Source organism: Gracilinanus agilis, chromosome 5, assembly GCF_016433145.1.
Source record: "Gracilinanus agilis isolate LMUSP501 chromosome 5, AgileGrace, whole genome shotgun sequence".
Classification (NCBI taxonomy): Eukaryota; Metazoa; Chordata; class Mammalia; order Didelphimorphia; family Didelphidae; genus Gracilinanus; species Gracilinanus agilis.
Genome location: NC_058134.1, coordinates 230,448,256 through 230,472,276, shown reverse-complemented (window position 1 = coordinate 230,472,276; position 24,021 = coordinate 230,448,256). Strand labels below are relative to the sequence as shown.

Sequence of the window (24,021 nt, the reverse complement as noted above, 5' to 3'; positions counted from 1 at the left end):
TTAGAGTCGCCAAGCCTTTCACCATTGACTATGGTTACATTATTTCTGGTACCGTGTGCAATGTTCTCCTGGTTCTTCTATTCACTTTGCTTTGTATACGTCTCCTCACGTTTATCTGAAACTATCCCCTCATTGTTTCTTACCACAGCTTATTCGCCAAGCCATTATACCACAAACCATTTCCCAATGGGAAATTTCTCAACCCTTTGGTTTCCAACTCTTTGCCATCACAAAAAAAGAGCTGCTATCATCAGTTTTAAATATATGGGTCCTTTTTCTTTGTGATATAGACCTAATTAATGGTGGTATTGCTTATGCACAGTTGTACAACAATTTGGGAGGAGTTCCAAAGTGTTCTCTAGAATGGTTGGACCAGTTCACAACTCCACCAACAGGACATTAATATCCCTGATGTTCCACATCTCCTCCAGCATTTGTCATTTTCCTAGTCAATCTGTTGGATACGAGGTGGCACCTCAAAATTGCTTTAATATACATTTCTCTAATCAACAGTGATTTAGAAGATTGTTATATAACTATTGATAGTCTTGATTTCTTTTTCTGAAAACTGCCTGCTCTTATTATTTGACCCATATAATTTATTCTCATAACATTCTTTAGTTATTCTATGGATTATAAGTAAAACTCCCAATGAATAGATAAAAAAGTATGTAATTCATTCCAGAAATTTGCACGGCAAGTGGTTGTAGCACGATATATCAGAATCTACATCCCTTGGCTCTGAGTTGCCCTCTTTTAAAAAATATCCCACAAAAAAAACCCTAAAAAAACTTAAAAAAAAAGGGGGAGTGAAATAAGGGGACACTTCTCTGCCATTCTTAGCTTATGGACATTTCCCAGGGGTTTTTATTCAATCTCTTTTTCCTGATAAGGGAAGAATTAAAAACTTGGAATTTAACTACATAAAAAAAATATCCCACCTCATTGATACATGGAGAAGACAAGAAGATTGCCTTCTCTATTTTGACCTTACAAATATGAAAACTGAACCTTCTGGGGTTTTTTTTTCTTGCCAGTATAGGAGAAAACGGAACTTACTCCAGACCAACAGAACCTTCTACATTATATTATGGATGCTTACAGTAAACAGAGAATGCCTCAAGAAATAACTAATAAAATTGTGAGTATAATATCTGAAAACCAGCCCATTTACCTTTGGCAGCAGTTTTACTTGAGTCCTTCTCAATGGGGATAAAAATTAGCTATTTTTGGGGTAGTATTTGGTAGTATTTGACAGTGGGACAGCAAAGGTGCCCTTGTTGATATGCCCTTGTTAACCTCTTTAAAACTGATCTATTAATACATGTATTACCCAGTGGAATTGCCTGTCAGCTCCAGGATGGGGGGGGGGGGGACAAGGGTAGGGAGAGAATGTGAATCATGTAACCATGGAAAATATTTAAAAATGACAGAAAAAAAATAAAATTGATCTATGATAGCCTTTTTGATTCCTCCAGATCAATGTGCTCTCCTCCTCCTTTGAAGTCCCAGAGCATTTCGTCCTCATTTAGGGATGGGATCAGGAACTGGATCCGTCATCTCATTGATACAGGGCAGCGAATCTCAAACTTTTTGGTCTCTTTATGCCTAGCATTGTTGCAAGTTTAAGTTAGGACCCAAGAAACAGATATTTTGAAGTTGGGGATGAGATTTTTAAAAATTGGTTTTCTTTTTTCTTTTGTGTTTTCACATCATATCAGCTGTCCATTTCGACTTTTGAAATTTTCCCCTTTCTTCTTAACATCTAGTTAAAGGAAGAATTCAGTGCAGAAGAAAATTTCCTCATCTTAACTGAAATGGCTACCAGTCACGTGCAGGTCCTTGTGGAATTCACAAAAAAATTACCAGGTAGGTCACAAAATGTTTGGTTTCCCCGAGGATCACATTTGTATATGGAAGAAATAAAAATATCTTGGTTGTCTACTAGAGATCAGAGTATTAACAGTATAAACATCACATTTTTAAGAGGAAGCCTATTTTTGTTTATTATTAACAATAACAATTTTAGTTGTTGTTTAGTTGTTTTAGTCACATCCATCTCTTTGTGACCCTATTTGGGGTTTTCTTGGCAAAGAGTCTGGAGTAACTTGTCATTTCCTTCTCCAATTCATTTTATAGATGAAGAAACTGAGGCAAACAGGGTAAGTGACCTTCCTAGGGTCACATAGCTAGTAAGTATCTGAGGTAGAATTTGAACTCAGGTCTCCCTGACTCCAGGCTTGCACTGTCCAATATGCCTCTTAACTGTCCAATAATAATTATGGTTAGCTTTATATATAGCACATTTAGACTCCTAAAGTAATTTAAAATATTATCTCATTTTGTCCTCAAAACAATTCTGGGAGGCAGATGCTATTATTATCCTCATTTTAAAGGTGACGTAGATGAAGGTAAAATGAATTGCCCAGGGTTACAGAACTAGGAAATATTCAAGACTAGATTTGAACTAGGGTCTTCCTGATTTCCATCCTAGTACTTTATGCACTGTAGTATAAAAAATCATGATATTTCAGGTGGTTTTTTTTTTCATTTTTTTTAAACCCTTAAGTTCTGTGTATTGGCTCCTTGGTGGTAGAAGAGTGGTAAGGGTGGGCAATGGGGGTCAAGTGACTTGCCCAGGGTCACACAGCTGGGAAGTATCTGAGGCCGGGTTTGAACCTAGGACCTCCTGTCTGTAGGCCTGGCTCTCAATCCACTGAGCTACCCAGCTGCCCCTTTTTTCATTTTTCAACTTCATTTTATAGGTGAGGAAACAGACCCAAAGAATATAAGTGAGATGCCCAAGATTACATCTGGATAATTGTTCTTAGAGTATAAAAGGATTTATCAGAAAGAACCTCGGTGTAATGACAGGAATCTTGACTCAGGTACCAAACCTTCTTGGAGCAGCTAGGTGGTTCAGTGGATAGAATGCCTGCTCTGGAGTCAGGAAGGCTCATCTTCCTATGTTCAAATCTGGTCTCAGACTCTTATTAGCTGTGTGGTCCTGGGCAAGTCTCTTAGCTCTGTTTGCCTTAATTTCCTCCTCTGTAAAAGGAGCTGGAGATGGAAATGGCAAACCACTCCAGGATGATTGCCAAGAAAACCCCAAATGGAGTCAGCAAGAGTCGGACATAACTGAAAATGACTCAATAGCATCAGAGGTCTCAGATTTAAGTCTAGGCTCTACTATTTACTACCTATGTGGACTTGAGAAAATATTCTAGTTTCTTTATATGAATAAGGCTAGAATCTGAGTGGATGACCTTGAAAATCTCTTTTGGATTAAAATCCTCTGATCTAAGAGTTTACATGTCACAACCATCTAATGTTTACTGTAGGCTCAACTATGGGGTTAGGATATGTAGAAAGACACCACAACAGTTGTTGCCCTCTTAATCTTACATTCTTTTATAGGAAAAAACATATACATGGAAAAAGAAATACATGTATATAAAATAGATACAAAATAATACAAATAATACAAAATAATAAAATAAATAAAAACTAATACAAAATAACAAAATAATAGGAAAAAACATATACATGGAAAAAGAAATACATGTATATAAAATAGATACAAAATAATTTTATGTGGGAACACTAGCAATTGGCGGGATTCACAAAATCCTTATGAGGGAGGTGGCGTTAGAGCTGAGATCTGAAGGAACATAAGGACATTGAGGATGAGGTGAGGAAAACAAACAAATTCCATGCATAGGGGACCGCTAGGATAAAGGTATGGAGGTGGGAGATTGAATGTCGTATATGATGAATATCCAAAAAAGGCCAGTTAGCTTAGATTCTAGGTATAGTGCATGAAGAAAAGTACTGGGTAAAGCCTGGCAAGGTACTGAGAAGGAAAATTGTAAGGAACTTTAAATGCCAAAGAAAGGAGTTCTTATTTGGTCCTGGAGGCAATAGGGAGAAACTGATGATTTCTGAGCAGGGTAGTGACATGGTCAGATGTGGGCTTTAGGAATATCACTTTGTCAGCTGTATGGAGATCAAAACACATTTTTATCATCATTACTTGGAATGTTTCAAGCTAGTAGGCAGAGCTATTTTTTGACAGAGAGTTTTTGTTAGACATATTAATCTATCTTCTTTGCCTTGGCCTATGGTGTTATTTTATTAATTTTATTGCAGCTGGCTTTTTTGATCAATGTGGGCTTGGGCAAAATTCATAAGACGCAAGGAGAAAGTGCTCACTTATCACTGAAACATGAACATTCTCTCATTTCTTTATTAACTCTGAAAGATGAATTTAATTTGTTATATGCTAATTGAGTTGAAGGCAATCTCTCATGATCAAAAAGCGAGATTATACATTCATGAAAGTTAGAAGTGAGGGGAAGGGGGTGGGGAAAGGAAGGATATGGACATTTCTTTCAGCCATTTCTGGAACAGAAGCTACAAATAGCTGTGATTCCGGTGGCTCATTTCTTTGGAATCAAGAAACAGTTGCATTGGGGCAGCCAAGTGGCTCAATGGATTGAGAACCAAACCTAGTGACGAGAGGTCCTGGGTTCAAATATGACCTCAGACACTTCCTAGCTGTGGGACCCTGGGCAAGTCACTTAAACCTCATTGCCTAGCCCTTACCATTGTTCTACCTTAGAACCAATATCTAGTATTGATTCCAAGACAGAAGGTAAAGGTTAAAAAAAAAAAAAAAAGAAAGAAATCATGGAATCAAATCAAACATTTCCCATATAAAAATACGGTAAAGATTACACTATCATAACCTCATTGAAGTGGTTCCCCCTGCCCAGGATCCATTGCAACTAAAGCTTATCCTCTCATACCTACACTGTGCTTACTGTCTGGATGCTCCTCTAAAGTCTCTAATCTAGGTTCCCCCATTGGTCAGGAACCTGATTCTAGGATTCAGCACTTTTAACCTTTTTTTTTTTGGATGTTATGGACTCCTTAGACAGATAAATAAGGGGAAAAGAAGTGGAGGGAGGGGGGAAGGGGAGTAGCATATATTAAATGCCTACTGTGTGCCAGACACTTTGCTAGGTCTTTTATAAATATTATCTCTGCTTATTCTCATAACAACCCTGGAAGGTAGGTGCCATTATCTCTACTTTAAAGTTGAAGAAACTGAGACAAAAGTTAAGTGACTTACCCAGGGTGACACAGTAATTATCTGGGGCTAGATTTGAACTCAGGATTTCCTGACTCCAAGTCCACTATACCAGGTAGCTGCCCCTGCTATGCATTTAATAACATTATCCTAAGAATGACAATTCTGACTTGAATGCATTTTGTGACATAAAAATGATAATTCTTAGAATAACATTATTAAATGCATGAAGTAAAATACATAAGACTACAGAACACACCAATCATATTGAAATAAAGGTGTAACTTTTTCCCGCCCAGATTCATGCCCTCCATGAAATCTATCCCCAAACCCTTTGGAGATATGTGAGTCTGGGTTCAGAACCTGTTTCTGATTTTTTGACATTTTGTGGACACCAATAGAGGAAAAATGGCAGTCCACTTGTTGTCTCCAGCTCTCACTCCACTCCGTATGTACTTTCTTTTCTGTTTGTAATTTTTTCTAATGAAATACTTTATATTGTTTTTCCTGCACAACTGGGGGTGGGGAAGAGGACAATTTATGCAAAGGTACAGAGGTTGGAAATGAATTCTATGTATCAAGAATTGGCAATATATTGTAACCTCAAGTTCATTCCACACTTATTTATTGTTCTTGGCTTACCAAAACTTTAATTCTCCAGAGACAGTGTTATTCTATGATTAATACATACAGCAGCTCTAGAGGAGGAATCTAATGTGAAAAAGATTGGGGCTTTGTTTCTTTTTTGCTTTTTCTTTTCTTCTTTTTTTTTTTTTTTAAATAGCCCTTACCTTCCACCTTAGAATCTATACTGTGTATCGGTTCCAAGGCAGAAGAGTGGTAAGGGCTAGACAGTGGGGATTAAGTGACTTGCCCAGGGTCACAGAGCTAGGGAGTGTCTGAGGCCACATTTAAACCCCAGATCTCCCATCTCTAGGCCTGACTCTCAATCCTCTGGGCCACCTAGCTATCCTCTTAGCTTTTGGTTCAGGGAGATATATAAGCAGACAAAGAATATTTTTTAAAACCCCATAGTTATAACTTCTGGAAGGATTATTAGAGAATCATAGAATCTCAGAGGAAGGAACATCTTATCTTGAAACTTCTCTCATTAGGGTGGAGTATAAAACGAGCCTAACCTTAGTGGAAATTGCAGAGGCAGAGTAACATCTCAGAATATCGAGAATTTTCACCGAATCAAAGAATTAGAGCCTTCGAAGGGATCTCAGAAGTCATCTAGTCTAATCCCTTCTTGAAAATGCATTCTTTATAAAATATTTTTGTTGTTCAGTTGTTTCAACTATGTCTAACTCTTTGTTACTTCATTTGGAGTTTTCTTGGCAAAGATACTGGAGGTGTCTGCCATTTCCTTCTCCAGATCATTTTACAAATGAGGAAACTGAGGCAAATAATGTATAGTGACTTGTCTAAGGTCACACAGGCAGTAAGCATGTGTGAAGTCAGATTTGAACTAAAAAAACCCAATTTGTCCTGACTCCTGTGCTGGCACTCTATCCACTATACCATCTTGCTGCTTTTTTGGTTAGCACTTTAACAAGGGCAGGATGGAAAGTCATTTCCAAGAACAGAGAATGGTATGAACAAAATCACAAAGACCAGAAAAGGAAGAATAAATTCAGAGAAATGTGTGTAGTCCTGTTTTACAGGATTACTGAGAGTATATAAGAAGGAACATTGTGATGACAGGGAGTTTAGAGTCATAAGGAGAACCTTGAATCGAAGCCAAAGGCACAGTGGATAGAGCACTGCACCTATAGTTAGAAAGATCCAAGTTCAAATCCAGCCTCAGACATTTACAAGAACGTGGCCCTAGATAAGTCACTTCCCCTTAGTTGCCTCATTTGACATATTTGTAAAAAAGTGATGATAGTAATATCTACCTTGCAGGATTATTGTAAGGATCGAATGAGATAATAATTGAAAAGCACTTAGCACGGTGCCTATGTATATAAATGTTAGCTGCTATTATTATTATAAATATCAGTCGTGGGCAGCTGGGTAGCTCAGTGGATTGAGAGCCAGGCCTAGAGATGGGAGGTCCTAGGTTCAAATCTGGCCTCAGACAGCTCCCAGCTGGGTGACCCTGGTCATGTCACTTGACCCCCATTGCCTAGCCCTTACCACTCTTCCACCTATGAGCCAATACACAGAAGTTAAGGGTTTAAAAAAAGTTTTTTTTAACAAACAAACAAACAAACAAATAAATAAATAAACAAATAAATAAATAAACAGACAGACAGACAGACAAACAAATAAATAAATGAATGAATAAATAGATGAATAAATAAATAAATAAATAAATAAATGTCAGCCGGCAAGTTTAGGAAGCACCTACTATTTACTACGTACTGTACTAGGCAAAAACTCCATCTCTTCTTTCTCCAGGGTTCCAGACATTAGATCATGAAGATCAGATTGCTCTGCTGAAGGGGTCTGCCGTTGAAGCCATGTTCCTCCGTTCAGCAGAGATTTTCAATAAGAAACTTCCCGTGGGACATACCGATCTGTTAGAAGAAAGAATTCGCAAGAGCGGTAGGTGCTTCGGCGAGTAGCTAAAAGTCAGTATTTTCATGAGGAAGCCATTCGGGATCCGGCTCCACACCTCTGTGTTGGAACAGCATTAATCAATGCAAATATGAGTTTTGACAAAGCCAAGTAGTCAAGATCACAGCTGGTAGCCTGGTAGCCGGGGCATTCAGTGCCAGTGAGGTCAACATAACAAATGGAATTTTCCCAGCTGTTTTTCTAGTGAAATTCCTGCTTTGTCAGGACTATAGTAGTCATTAACCCTATCCTAGTAAGTATAATTATAAACCTTAGAAACACTATTGGTGAGTGACCTTAAAAAAAAAGGAACAGTGTTCATATCATCATCATCGTCATCATCATCATCATCACTGCTAGCACCTACATAGCCTCTTAAGGTTTACAAACCAGTTTTATATAGGTTTTCTTGTTTGATCCTCATAACAAAATTTTGAGGTAGGTACTCTTATTACCCCCATTTCAAAGAAGAGGAAACTAAGGCTGAGAAAGCTTCTGACATGTCTGATGAATATCTGAGGCAGGATTTGAATTTTGGTCTTCCTGACTCCACTCTATGATCTCTCTACCCACTGGGCCATCTCACTGCCATATTTCTATTCCCATAAATTCCCACGGAAAAGGAAAGAGCAAGTATTACTCCTATCTTCATCATTAGGTCCTCTTCTAATGTCTCACCATGATGTGAAGGTGGTCCTGGGTTCTCAAAGACCACTCCAGAAAAGCACAAGCTCTGGCAGATTATACCAATCATTTAATAAACATTTATTTAGTATCTACTCATTCCAGGCACTGTCCTAAGTACTGAACCATGCACCATGCTAGCAAAGTTCAAAGTTCAAAGTCACAAGAAGAGACTATGTCTGTTTTTCCAGACATATATGGAGAGATCTGTCAACAGTAGGATGACTTTTCGGTGATGGATTCTCTACTGTATTTTAAAAATGGACCCTCTGGGGAGCAGCTAGGTAGCTCAGTGGATTGAGAGCCAGGTCCAGAGATGGGAGGTCCTGGGTTCAAACCTGACCTTAGACCTTTCTTAGCTGGGCGACCCTGGGCAAGTCACTTAAACCCCATTGTCTAGCCCTTACCACTCTTCTGCCTTGGAACCAATACACAGTATTGATTCTAGGATGGAAGGCAAGGGTTTAAAAAAATGGATCCTCTAAAACTCAGGAAGGCTAAGTGATTTTTTTTCTTCAGAAATTCAGTAAATTAATAGAGAAAGCAAATATGTGGAGGAACTCAGAATTGTTTTGGCCTTCCTTCTCTTCTCTGCATTAAAAAAATCTTCTATCACTCTTTTCTCTTTTTCCTTATTTTATTACCTTTTCCTCATTCCCACTTGTCCTCTCACAACCTTACTGGGAAAAAATGACAACAAAGCCCTTGTAACAAATATACACAGTTCAGCAAGACAAATGTCCATGTTGGCTATTTCTAAAAAAGCATTTTTCATTGGTTGTAGGTTAAAGCCTATGTGGCTGTTGCATCGATTTGAGTTCTCAGGTTTTCAGTTCTTTTTCTTTCTATAGCTTCATTTTCTTTGCTTCCTCTCCACTCCTTGTTCCATTAGAATACTGGGACCCTCGGCACAGGGATCATGTTTTTGCCTTTCTTTGTACCCTAGTGTTTAGCACAGTGACTGGCATGAGTTAGCCCTGAACATATGCTTGTGGACTGACTGGCTGACCACTATGCTTCCTCTCATCCCTTTGCTCCTACTGTTTATGATTGAAAAGCTCCCATTCCCTAACAACTTTTCTTCCCAGATGAGTTAAAATTCAACGTACTTCAACACACATTTATCTATTGAAATAAACCCTTACTTTCTGTTTTAAAACTGATACTAGTATTAGTTCCAAGAAAGAAGAGTGGTAAGGGCTAGGCAATGGGAGTTAAATGACTTGCCCAGGGCCACACAGCTAAGAAGTGTCTGAGGTCACCAACAAACATTTAATAGGCAAAGAAGTCAAGGCATAGACAGAAAGTTGGAAGAGGAAAAATCAAAAGATAATGCAAAAAAAAAAAGTGACAAGGAAAATGGAATCCTTATTATCAGGGATAATGAACAACGATGGGGTTGACCATGCTGGGTAAATTGAAAGTGGGGAGAATGGTAGAAATTCAGTTTACTCAGAGGCCCAGCCCAAACAGTTCCTGAAAGAACCTTCGTGGGAGGAAGCATGCAAATAAGAATGCTACCAGCTCATGATAAGATACATTGTCCAAATCTCAGCCATATAGGAGGACAATGAGAAGCCCAGGGTGCTTTGTGTTTGATCAGACATGTTGCTCACTCCCATTTATTAATATTTATGGATTTTATTTTCCAAGTTGAAATTTTAGAACACCAACAATGAAAACCAAAACAAAACCTAACCCAGATCTGGGGAGATGACCTTTCAGAATCACTGGATTCATATGTTAATTCACCTCATTTTTCTTTTTCATTGTTCATTTCAGCTTGAGTAGCATCATGGCTCATAGCTGCCCTGTTTACGCCCACAGGACTTTTGATATAATGTAATATGAAATTTCTTTCTGTGTTCATATCCTTTCATACATTTTCTATAACAAAAAAAACCAATTATGGATACAAAGATAGTGTCTGTAGACCCACCATTAATTATTGGGGAGGGGGCAGGATTTATGCTAATTGAGCTTTAGACCTTGTATGTCACATGGATTGTTTTATTGCTTTTTTAAAGTGTCTTCAGGTTTTAAGAAATTATTACAGTATATCTAAGAGAATTTTAAGCAACTACTCAATTTTAAATGAAAATAGAGAATTCATGCAATGTTAGTTTGCAGAGAAGAATAGCTTATGACATGTGTGGTTTGCAAAGCACACTTTATATATATTGCCTTATTTGATCCTCACAACTGCCCCATGAGGCATGTGCTATTATTAATCTTATTTTATGGATGAGGAAACTGAGGATTAGAAACTTAATTGTCATTTAACTAAGAAGAATCTGAGAAGATATGAATCTATGTCTTCTCAGCTTTAGTCTGGCATTCCATCAATCAGTCCTTTCTTGGATGGTTAAAAAAAAAAGAGAAAGGAATGGGATAGTTAGGTTGAAAAGGATTTTCATTTTGAAAATCCAGAAATCTCTATTTTACCCTCAGAACATTTCAGGTGGCTTTACTTGGTTCCAGCTCCATGAATAAAAGGTTTACTTCCTCAAGGATAAGTTCATCACTAGACATCCCATCACTGTGGAGAGTGTTTCAATTTTGGTATTCAATTGCTCTTTAGTCCCTTCAATTGCCTTTCTCCATCTAATTGGAGACCAAAGCAATGAATTCCTCCCAAGGATTCCCTTTTTAAGAGGCTCAGAAGTTCTAGCCAATTCTTCGTTCCTCTCCAGTGGATCTGTTGAGTTTCAGCCATGAACAGCATGCCCCATGCTGGATATTCTCTGCTACCTGCCCAACCCTTCCCCACCTTTTCAGCATCCTTTTGTGTATTGACTTCCCCCATTAGATTATAAGCACCTTGAGGGCAGAGATTGACTTTCTTTTTCTTATTTGAGTTCCTAGTATTTGGACAGTGTCTGGCACACAATAGGCAGCTATATATTCATTGACTAAGCGAAATCTAACAGGAAAGATAACTGGCATTCAGCAATTTGAAAATGATACCAAAATCAAGCAAGAGAAGGTGAGATAGGAAAGGGACCAGAAAAAGGGCAGGCAAGCGATGACGACTCTTCTCATCTTTTTTAAAAGCTCTCCTTTGGAAGAAGGTTGGTTACTTTGCCTTCTTATTTTTTGGCCACATGGGGAGGGAAGAGAAATAGGAGCAAAGGGTGGAAATTTCAGAAAGACAGTGCTTTGATGTAAGAAAAAGCTTCCTAAAGGAATTTATTGTTTTTATCTAGCTCTTATGTGCCCCATTTGGAATTTCCTCAGTTGATTTGGAAGTGGTTTGCTATATCCTTCTCCAACTCATTTTACAGATGAGGAAACTGAGGCAAATAGGGTGAAGTGAATTGCCCAGGGATATACAGCTATTAAGTGTGTGAGGACAGATTCGAACTCAGGAAGATGAGCCTTCCTGACTTCAGGCCCAATAGTATACCACCAATATGTTGTACTAATGGTAGGAACTGCCCCCAAAATGGAATGAACTATCTTGGGAAATAGTGAGTCCTCTATACCTGGAGGTCTGGGAGTGAGTGGAGGTTGGAGTGCTACTTGTGTGGGATGTCAAAGTGGAGAATCTTGTTCAGATGCAAGTTAAAGTAGATGGTCCTTCAATCACCTCCCAAGTCTAGGATTCTCTGAGTCTCCTGCTGATTGCTATCACAAAATAAACAATTTCTCTTCTTGCTTTGCCTTCCTGAGCCTCCATGGCCCTCCAGCTCTATATTTATGATTCTGTGATTAATTGATTATTTTATTGAACTTTCCAGCATGGATAGATAGCGAGGATAGTCTCTCTGTCTCTGTCCCTCCCCTCCTTACTCCCTCCCTCTCTCTCTTCCCCTCTCTCTTCCTCTCTCTCTCTTTCTTTCAAACTCTTACTTTTGGTCTTAATAGCAACTCTAAGACAGAAGGGCAAGGGCTAAGCAAGTGGGGTTAAATACCTTGCCCAGGGTCCCACAGCTAGGAAGTGTCTGAGGTAGGATTTGAACCCAGGCCTCCTCAACTCTAGAACTGGTGCTCTATCAACTAAGCCGCCTTGCTGCCCCATGGACAGTTTCATAATATGTTCATTCATTCACTCCTGTTCTTACCTTCCTAATTTAGCAAAAAAAATGGACTACTAATTTTAATAAACATTTCTTATATGTGTACTAAGGGCTCCTTGCTGAGGAAGATTAAGAAATGAGAAAAAATAAAAGATTTCTCCCAGGAACTATAAATTCAATATATTGAGGTGGTGAGGAGTGGGGGAAGAGATTAACTCAACGAACATTCATCTACTTTGTCCAAACCACCATTCTAGGGGGCAAAGCAAAGAAAGAAATAGTCAAACATTTATTAATTACCTATTACGTACTAGGCACAGTGCCAAGTGCTAGAGTTACAGAGAAAGCAAAAAACAGTGCTCGATCTCAAGGCACTCACATTCTAATGAGGGAGACAACATGCAGCCAGCTCTGTTCAAACCACATATAGATAGGATAAACTAGAAATAATCACCAGGGAGGAGGCAGCAGTATTAAAGGGATGGAGAAAGACATCTTGTAAAAGAGGAAATTTTAGCTAGGACCTGAAGGAAAACAGGAGCCAGAGATGAAGAGGGAAAGCATTCTAGGGACAGGGACAACAAGTGAGAATGCCTGGAGATGGAGGCAGCTAGATGGTGCCACAATATTCCAGAGCCAGGAAGACTCACCTTCCTGAGTTCGAATCCATCCTCTGACACTAAATGTGTGACCCTGACAAGTCAGTTAACCCTAGTCCTTGCCCTTTTGTCTTAGACTTGTTATTAGACAGAAAGTAAAAGTTTAAAAAAAAAAAAGAATGCCTGGAGATGGAGATATATTGTGGGAGGAATAGACCCTCTCTTCATGAAGTTTATAATATAGAAATAAAATAGCTAGCAATATTAATAGACATGCAAATACTCAAAGTAGTAGTACAGATGACATTGTATGAAATTCCAAGAAGTCTATAGTATAGCGCAAGAGGTAAATAAAATTTATTTTATTTATATTACATAAAAAGAAATATTTTAAATATTTAAATATATTTAAGATTATTTGAGTCAGTTGAGTAGAGGTTAATAACTTAAAGGATCCTCAGAGTGGTAGAGGGCTAGCCTTGGAGTCATTTTGGGTTGAAGTCCTATACCTGATGCCTACTAACTAGCTCTGTGACCATTGACAAGTGGCTTAAAGACTCGTTATACCAGGCCACACTTTAATACTACAAGTTGCAGATGGATTGCCAGTATATATTACTTATGTTGACTTAGAAAACCACAAATTAACATTATCTATGTTGTAATGTATTTTTTTTATTTTGTTAAACATTTCTGAAATATATCCATATGTGTGTATATACATGTGTATATATTTATGTATTTATCTTCTTTTATAGAATCCATATTCAGTATTGGTTCCAAGGTAGAAGAGTGGTAAGGGCTAGGTAATTGGGGTTAAGTGACTTATCCAGGGTCATGCAGCTAGGAAGTATCAAAGGCCAAGTACTCCTGACTAGACCTGGTGCTCCATCTGAATTCTATTTTAATGTGCTTAGAGTGTGCTCAGGAGTTTATGGCAATTTACGTCCTTGAACTCTGTCAGTGGAGGACAAATTCTGCCAGTTTATGGGTCTTGATTTTGACTACATCATGATAATCTCAGACCCAGATCAAATAAATATCATTATATAAATAACATTATCCTGGGATTCAAATGAGTGGAGAGAGGATTAGATTTGAAGGTGAGGGATGTGGGTTTGAATTCTTTCTGATTCTATTATTTTCTACCTTTGTGACCTTGGGTTAAAGGATAATAGATCAAATCAGTTTATTACTGGTTACTATGTACTGCCAGACACTGTCCTAACTAAGTCCTGAGGTTGTGAGGAAAGGCAAACTCTGTCATAGTCCTCAAAGAGCTCACTTTCTAACAGGGGAGATAACATGCAAACATCTATGTATGTACACACAAGATTTTATGTGTGTGTGCTGTTACATGTATACATATGTGTATATGTAAACATATGTGTACACATCCATATATACACAGACTCTGTGTATATATGTACAACTCTGAGTGCATCACAAGGAGAAAGCACTAGGGATTGAGGAGGGGCTGGAGAGGAGATGCACTGATAAAGGTCTTTTGCAGAAGGTGGGATTTGAGCAGTCTTGAAGGAATCCAGGGAAACCAAAAGATGGAACCAAGGAGGAAGAACATCTTAGCCATGGGAGACAGTTAGTGCCAAGGCAAAACATGGAAGGTGTCATCTCATGTAAGTTATTTATTTTACAAAGGAGAGAATTGAGGCTCAGTGATGTTAAGTGACTTGCCAAGGAGGCAAAGATAGTGAATGTTATTCAGGACTTGATTTCAAGTTCTTTGATTTAAGTCAACACTTTTTCTGTACCACTGGGCAGGCCACTTCATTTCTCCTAACTTCAGTTTCCTCATCTGTAAAAGAAGGATTTAGACGCAGGGACTTCTCAAATCCTTCCTAGGTATAGACATAAGATCTCTCGATGCCATGGTAAAAAATGAAAAACTGCCCTGGTCCTTGAAGTCTCTGTCAATGGAGGACAAATTCTGCCAGGTACTACAGGCCTAGGGAGGCTCTGAGGATGAGCCTGGCGATGAACTGTATTTGTTGTCCAAGATGAATTCATAGCAAATGATCACCACTTTAAACATGTGATGAAGGATTTTGGGGCCACAGCTACAGCTAATTTGAATGATCCTCTGTTTAGCCACAGAAATTCTATGACCTACATCAGTGGAAAGACCCTCAAAGTATTATCTGAAGCACTGAAGCATGTCCAATGCAAGTACTCAATAAAAAACTGGAAGAGACAGAGGAGGCCATCTAGTCTAACTTGCTAATTTTACAGAATGGTGAAACTGAAGCATGGGGAGAGGCGTGTGCTAGATATAATGGTTTAATCTGCCCCAAGTTACATAGGATCAGAGGCTTTGAGACTGAAATGACCTTAAAGAAAATCTAGTCAGCCTTATATAGCCTTTAATAGATGGAGAAACTGAGATACAGAAAAAGGAAATTTTTTTGTCCAAGAGCCCTACATGTATTAAGCTTTGTATTAACAAAAAGGGGGATCCTAAGGAGATATAGATATACAGTGATGTGAATGTATCTGTCTCTATTCTCCCTAGCTGCAGATGATGGGGGAACACCAACCCCAATCACCCTTGATAGTTGTTATAATTTCCCCTTTTCTCTAGCAGTTGCCCAGGGAGGACCCCAAAAGGTTAGATGGATGGGTAATCCTTTCAGGTCCAACCTGGGGTTGGATAAATTAATATAGGGCTTTAATTTGCCTTGAATCACATTTGGTATCTGACTGCGTTGACTCCCTCCCCAAGGGTCGTGATATAAAGACCACTCAGGAAGGTACTTGTCAAACTCTCCTATAATCAGGGAAAGGATAAACAGGACAAGGAATGGGGATTGGAGATCCTATCAATCTATTATCTATAACTAGTTGACAATCAGGTCTTAAGGCTATTGATCTAGTAGAAGCTGGAGCTTTATTCTCCACTACCCCTCTGGCCCAGCCTGGTCACAGCCAAGCTAGAGAATAGGGAATGCTATTGATGCAGTTGTTTTGGTGATCTTATTTTCTCAGCTTTCTCACTACCATTGTTTGGTGATGCACTAGCTCTCACAGTCTTCAGGAAATATTCAGATTCTTCCTACCCTCTTCTTCATAGACCTCCCTGCCTCCTTCACCACCCACTCAGAGATTTCCTAGGCCAGAGACCTAGAGAGACCTAGAGACCTTCAAAGATCCCGAGACCTAGAAAGACCCCAAAATAGACCTAGAAAGACAAAAAAAAAAAGACCCCTCCAAGTGGCTGTCAGGGGTTTTTATACTGTCAGGCCAACCAATATTTGCCCCTGGCTCACAGCACCTGGGAACATTCTGTGTCTTCCAGCTGCCTTCCCTATCATTCAAGGTGGCATCCATCATTTCCCAGGTTATGAATATAACAGCTTCAAGGAACAGCTTGCATTCAGATCTTTTCTCCAGATCCAGTGCTCTTTCCATAGCACAACTCAATCACATAAAAGTTTAGAATTTTTAACTACTGAAAATAACACACCCCTTTTCTTCCCACTACACCCACATCCTCATTTTTAGACATTTTTTCAAATAAGCAAAGCTAGAGAAATTTAGATTTAACATTCTCTAATTTGACTCCTCTCAAATTCAAGAACAATTTATTTGAACCAAAGCTTCTCTCCATCATAACAGAAGAGAAGAGGTTCACCTAGTTCAATCTTATTAGTGTTGTTTTTTAGACAATAGTCAATAAATATTTACTAAGCATCTATGTGCTAGGCACTGTGTTAGGAGCTGGGGATACAAATAAGGAAAAAGGAAGAGGGTTCTTTCCCTCAAGGATCTTATAATTTAACACACAAAAGGAATCTGAGAAAAGGGAAGAAGGTGAGGAGGGTGCTTCCAGAGGACATCTAGCACAGGAACATGATGTTTGCAGATTCAAAACCTGGCAGAGCAGATGACAATGAAGTTAGGTGGGAAAGCTTGACCTTCTATAAAGAGGTTTTGGAAAGAGTTCATTGCTCTGACTGCCAGCCCTCCAATCAGAGGATACAAAGGAAGAGTTAAGAAACAAAGCTGAGGGGCAGCTAATTGGCTCAGTGGTTAAACATCTAGGCCTAGAGATGGGAAGTCCTGGGTTCAAATATGGCCTCAGACATTTCCTTGCTCAGTGACCCTGGACATGTCCCTTAACTCCAGTTGCCTCACTCTTACCATTCTTCTGTTTTTAAAACCAATATTTAGTACCAATTTTTAAAACGAAAGTTAAAGGTTAAAAAAAGAAAAGAATAAAAGTTGAATCAGTCTCCAAGATGATGAGATTGCAGGTGATGTGCTTTAATACTGGGAGAAACATGATATATCTGGAATCTATACCAAGAAGAGCCACTGATGGAAAATGAAGCTTTTATTTTAAGGGTTGCACGTAGTCTTTTTTCTTAGAGTAAGTAAGTCTTGAGCAGCTTCTTATTGGTGAACAGAAAGTAGTAAAGTGGCCAAGATATAGTCCTTAGTACCGGCTGGTTAGCTTTTGGCAGAAAAGAATCTTCTGTGGTCATGTCCAAAGGATGAATTCCTTACCAAGGCTGATCTTGTCTAGCTGGCTAAGAAATGTATGAAGTTGGTCCTAAAAGGATTAGGGAAAGGATTAAAATAAGATTGAGAGCTAGAAGGTCCCCTGGAGATCACTGAGTCCATTCCTTTCACTTTTTTAAATGAGGAAACTGAGGCATAGAGGTCTTCAGGGGTCAATTATAATCAATTTATAGTTTCATCTTTCCTTCCTTCCTTCCTTCCTTCCTTCCTTCCTTCCTTCCTTCCTTCCTTCCTTCCTTCCTTCCTTTCCTCCCTCCTAGATGTTCAAAGCATGCCTGGGCACATGAATGCTTCTAGTATGTGCTACTAGGAAGGCTGAGGCTAGTAGATGGCCTGAGTTCAGGAATCCTGAGCTACAGTAGGAGTAAAGCCCAATGGGTGGTCAAACTAAATCTAGCACTGTGATGAGCAGCAGGAGTGCCAAAGGAGAGGCAAATGAGAGGAGATCTAAAAAAATGAGTCAAGTTAAAGCTTCTAGACCAATCAGTATTGAGATCAGGCATATGAATGTCTGTTGTACTTCCAGCCTTGGTAAGATTCTCACCAGAAAACATAAAAACAAAACATGGTGATTCTTTTATCATTAATTAAACTAGGAAGTCTTAGATTAGACCTGAAACATATTTTAAAACCAGCTTATGCCTCTAAAACAGATTGGTTTTAGAAAACAAAGAAAATCCAATCTGTTTCACAGAGGACAGATCTGTTTATTCAGTGAATAAAGGGATAAGAGTCTTTTGTGAATAAGTAAACAAAGATTCCCAGACAAGTGAAACCCATGAGCAGTTCACACTTGTCCAACTTGCAACAACCAAATGGACACATTCTTTGTTGGTTAGAGAATAGCCCCCTCTTGTGGCCAAACTGGTAGCTGACCAGCACTGCAAAGATAAAAAAAGACCACAAAATAAAAGAGGAAGAAGCTGGAGGATAGGAAATGGGGGGCCCTCTTGGGATGCTGGCATCTTTATATTTAGCAAAAATATTTGGTTTTATTTGGTTCCTGAATTTTTGAAAACCTTTGTTTGCATACTGTGACTACTGGCTGTTCCAAATTACTTCTACCTGTTAAAATCAGTTCTATTTTTTATATCTACAATAATATGAGCTTTTAAAAAAGAATTTCTGGGGCAGTGAGGGAGCAGAGTTGACAGAGCACTAGGCCTGGAATTGGGAGAACTTGGGTTCAAATCTGACCTCAGACACTTCCTAGCTGTGTGACCATGGACAAGTCACTTAACCCCAATTACTTAGTCCTTGCCACTCTTCTGTCTTAGAACCGATACTATGCCAGAAGGTAAAGGGTTTTTTTTTTTTAACAGTAACATTTTCTCCTTCTATTAAACGATTCAGTCAATCAGTATTTATTATTCACCTACTATATACCAGGCACTATGCTAGGTGCTGGGGAAGAAAGACAAAAAGGAAACAGAATCTGCCCTCCAGGAGGGCATTAGATTCTGTTGATTTATACTTTTGCCATTCTCTATGGGTGCCTTTATCCTTTGAAACTCAACAGAGATCAGAACTGACAATAATGAACATTCTCCTGATGGAAGTTTGCAGAAGAATAGTCAACTGTAATCAAATAATCGGGGCACATGCCATCTCTGAAGAAAGGCTAAGCTAAAATTAGAAAGGAAGCAGTCAAAGATGAAGTTGTTCAAAAATGGCCTTAATGATGTCCCAGGATACTTGGGGCTCCTCTCGGGTCATCAGGTAGAAGCCACTTATTTTAGAAGCACTTCGCAGCTGTCATCTTCAAAGACTTTGTGAGGAGAAGAAGAATCTAGACAATGCTGACATTTAAAAAGATAAAAAGAAATCACCTTCCAGAAAACTGCACATCCTTGCTTCATCTTGGGACCAGAGAAATCCAGTGAAACCAATTATCAGCCCATTTGTCAGTCCCTAGCGAATCTTGAGGTGATCGATAACAACCCATCCATCTTTGTGAAGGACAAAATGTGTGACATTCATCTAATTTCCAGGGGGCACAGATAAATGAATGAGTTGACTTACCTGGAAACCCATGGACAGCAGCACACACAGCCTAGCTCTATAGCTAAACTCCAGACAATCAGAGAGACTGGATATCATAGCCCTATCTGATTCGGCTAGGAGTGACTCAACTTCTCTATTCTAGTAGAAAGGGGTTCTTTATTCATATATTTTTAGAGAACTAGGTAAGAAAAGGTGCTACTTACTGGTCATGCAAGTTAGATGAACTAACCAAAATATTCAGAAATCAGAAAGAAGTGGATTATTTTACTAGAAATAGTCAAGTTGAAGGGACAGAAAAGTGAACTCAAAGCCCAGAAGACCTTCTTGAATCGTTGAGTCAGAACAAATTAGGTAAACAAGGATGCTTTAAGCATTCGCTATGTGCTAAAGTTTTAGAATATTTGACTAAGTTTGCCTTGATACTGTGCGACCAAGGGCAGGTCCCAACTTCTTTGGCATTCAGGTTTGCCTTCTGCAAAATGGACATAATAAAACCTATAATCAAAGGTTCTTAACCCTTCTTCCTGTGTTATGGACTCCTCAGAAGAATGTTTTTAAAGGTCATAAGACAAAATGCATAGGTTTCCCAAGAAATCTTTTATAGTAAAATTAAGTTCTTAGAGTGTGTGTGTGTGTGTGTGTGTGTATCCCAGGTTAAAAACCTGTGCTAGACAACCTCTGAGTTCACTTAACTCCCCAAAGCCCCAGGCAATTCTTAAAGATTCTGAATCTGAGAGACTGGTCTCACCCAAGACATTCCTGAGTGGGGATTGAACCAGATTAAATGCAATTGAGAGAGGCTTGTAGGTGGCTCAGCAGATAGGAAGTCAGCCCTGGAAATGGGAAGCCCTGGGTTCAAATCTGAACTCAGATACTTCCTAGTTGTATGGCCCTGGACAAGTCACTTACCCCAATTACTTAGTCCTTACTGCTCTTCTGCCTTGAAACTAATTCTTAGTATTGATTCTAAGACAGAAGGTAAAGGTTTGTTTTTTTTTTAATGAAATTAGGAGATATTTAACAAATAAATAAAAATACGTTAGACAATCATAATATTAAAATGTAATTTTCTAAATTAACTTCGCAGCCACAGGGATCCTCATATACAAGTTAGTGGCCTCTTTTGACACCATTGCACTACGTCACAAAGAAGGAGTTCTTTTGCCTTGGTCGGGAACTCCCTGTCCCCATAAAATTATAGATCAACCTTTTTTTTTTTTTTTAATTTTGTTACACTTACGTCACAGGGTTATGGAACCCAGGAAACTCAAGAAAGCTAATGTATATCAGGAACTTTGCCAACCTTAATGGGCTACATAAATGGACTCATTATCATAAAAGATAATAAATATATAATAATCTTGAGGGGATCTCAGGTATAAAATGGAAGCATTTCTTGGTTCTTGTGGAAATCCAAACTCATTACAATTCATTATCCAGCATGTCTGAAACGAAGGCAAAGTTACACAAGGAACTAGACTAGATAATAACATTGCAAATCACTGAGCTTGCTAACTGGTTTTCCCTGCCTCAGAGCGCTTTTTGCCTGTGGCTGTTTCAACAAATTGACACACGTCTACTCTATGTGCATGCCTGTGCAGCAATGCTCTCTGATGTTTTCAAATCCTTCAGTACATGCTTTTGCAAAAATGTGACTTTTCCCCCTGCAGGTATTTCTGATGAATACATAACACCTATGTTTAATTTTTATAAAAGCATCGGAGAACTGAAAATGACTCAAGAAGAATATGCTTTGCTCACAGCAATTGTCATCTTATCACCAGGTAATCACAAAATTATATTCCATCTATTAATTAGCTAAGGGCGAGTGCGTGCAGTGTGGGGCACCAAACGACAGTGTAAGAAGAACACTGGTGGCGAGTTGGAAAGAGTCCAGGGAAGGGTGGCAGGGTTCTGCGATCAATTGAAGGAAGTAGGGACGCTGAGAAGGGGACAAGATAGCTGACTTGAAGACTTATCATGTGCAAGAGGGATAATACCTCTTCTGCTTGACTCATGAGAGTCAAATCTGGAACAATGGATAGAAATTTTATTTTGTTGTGTTGTGTTTTAAACCCTTACCTTCTATCTTACTATGAATTCTAAGGCAGAAGAGCAACAAGGGCTAGGCAATAGGGGTTAAGTGACTTGCCCTGGGTCACACAGCTAAGAAGTATCTGAAGCCAAATTTGAACCCAGGCCTTCTTGACTCCAGGACTACTGCTCTAGCCACTGTGCTATCTAGCTGCCTTCAACAATGGGTAAAAGTTTTAAAGTGACATATTTGGGTTTAATATAAGAAAAACCACAAGAAATAAATCAAATACAAGAATAAAAATATGTAAATATAAGAAATAAATCTTGTGTAAAAAGAAATAAAAGAAAAAAGAAATGAACTATAAGAATTGTTAGAAAATAGTAACTGACGGCATCTAGACATACTGTATTCTAACGTGTGTATCTCCTTCTGTGTCCCAAATCCCTCACTCTATTAATATGGAAAGTTGTTTTGCTTTACTCTTATGTTTGTGGTAAGGATTTTGTTTTTCTTTTTTCTTTAAATGGAAGTGAGAGGGAAAGAATATGAATGCTTATTGAAATATATTAAAATAGAAAAAAATAGATAAAGATAATAGGTTTTTCCTTACTGGGAATTTCAAGTCAAGGTTGGATGCCTTCTTATCGAGGATGTTATTAGGGGGTTATTGCGGAGAATGGGTAGGACTGGCTGGCCTCTAAGGTCTCTCCCAATTATGTAGTTCTGTGAACAAAAAGTGAGAAAAGGCTAACAATTTATTCACTCTTGTCTTCTTTGAGCCCTTAAAATAAATTAATTAATAGAGAAAGTGATGATTTTCAAACCCTTTTTTTTAATTGTGGGTCTCTTTTTAGTTTATTTTTTATTAAGCTTATTTATTTATTTATTTAGAATATTTTTCCAAAGTTACATGATCCATCAAATACGTTTTTTAATAAGAGCCCAGTCAATCATTTTTCAGTAATATCTGATTCTCTGTAACCCCATTTGTAGCTTTCTTGGTAGACTGAAGTGTTTTGCTATTTCCTTTTCTACTTTTTTTTATAGATGAGGAAGCTGAGGCAAACAGAATTAAGTGAGTTGCTCAGGGTCACACAGCTAGTAAGTATATGAGGCCAGACTCAAACTCAGGATGATGAATCTTCCTGATTCCAGGCGTGGCACTCTAACTATTATGCTACCTAGAATCCAGAAGATGTCAATTAGTCATTAGTGTGGTGGTGTAGAGTATTGGACTTGGAATCAGGTTTGGGATCAAATCCCCTCTGATGCTTATTAGCTGTGTGATCTGGGGAAGTCACCATGGGCTTCAGTTTCCCCCTTTTTTAAAGTAGGGTGCAGTTGCATTAGATATCCCTTCCATTCCAGACCGGTCATCTTAGAATGCTGTAGTTGTGACAGTGAGTTTTCCGTTAAGTTCTCCTTTCCAAAAGTAGATGCTTCCCTACTTCTGCCAAAATGATGCCTTCTATCTCACCAACTTCATTGCTAATCTCTTACTAGACAGACAATACATAAAGGACAGAGAGTCTGTGGAGAGACTTCAGGAACCATTGCTGGAAGTTCTACAAAAACTGTGCAAGATCCATCAACCAGAAAACCCTCAACACTTTGCCTGCCTTCTGGGCCGCCTCACAGAACTAAGAACATTCAATCACCATCATGCAGAGATGCTGATGTCCTGGAGAGTGAACGATCATAAGTTTACTCCACTCCTCTGTGAAATCTGGGATGTCCAGTGCTAAACTTCAGGCCTAAGGGCTGAGCGGGGAGAGGGGCTGATGGTAGGGATGGAGTGGACTGCAGGTTATTTTCATAAGAATATGAATTAGTTTTATGACTGTTGTATTTGTATTTAGATATCACACTGCTGCTTTCTTCAGTATTTATGGAGTAATTCACCAGCCTTCCCAACCATTCACAGGAGAGGAAGAGCTCATGGCATAAGGGCTCTTTGTGGGGAATGATGGTTCTTATAAGAAAGACTCACTCCCTGGGACAAGCCTGTTCAGCTTGGGAAATCCACATGATTGTGGTTTCAATTTTCTTTGTCATAATGGGGGAAGCTCTTGTTTTGTTCCTTGACTTCTCTGTACTGCAAAGACTTTTATTAAAGGCATATGTCCAAACACACTGTAATCAACTAGCAAACAATGTCAACATGAGCTTTTCTTGGGATCCTGAAAAACAAAACAAAACAAATTCTTTCTTTTGGATGTTGAAAAGCCTTTTATTGTCTTTTTGGATAATGCAAAGGGAAAACCAGTTAGTCAACTGAGCATTTCTTATTTACTGTGTGCCAGACACTGTGTGAAAAAAGCAAAAACAGCCCTTGCCTTCAAGGAGTTTACAGTCTAATGGAGGAGACAACAAATAAATTATAATGTGGAAGTATCCTAGAGGGATATCAGATGTTACTATCCACCTAGGAACTCCTCAGGGCCAATTAAACACCAAACCTTTATTTATGGGAACAAAGTT

General features: G+C 38.7%; 1 protein-coding gene across 2 annotated transcripts in view; it reads left to right on the top strand.

The window, feature by feature from the left end:
• Positions 1 to 23,691, top strand: part of NR1H4 (nuclear receptor subfamily 1 group H member 4) — a 57,205-nt gene extending 33,514 nt beyond the window's left edge. For both annotated transcript variants that reach the window (XM_044677329.1, XM_044677328.1), the window contains exons 5-9: positions 1,043 to 1,141; positions 1,770 to 1,869; positions 7,499 to 7,645; positions 21,173 to 21,286; positions 23,044 to 23,691. In XM_044677329.1, coding sequence (XP_044533264.1) covers positions 1,043 to 1,141; positions 1,770 to 1,869; positions 7,499 to 7,645; positions 21,173 to 21,286; positions 23,044 to 23,285 — 702 coding nt within the window. In that variant the 3' untranslated portion in view covers positions 23,286 to 23,691. The remainder of the gene's footprint in view (positions 1 to 1,042; positions 1,142 to 1,769; positions 1,870 to 7,498; positions 7,646 to 21,172; positions 21,287 to 23,043) is intronic.
• Positions 23,692 to 24,021: the final 330 nt, after the last annotated feature.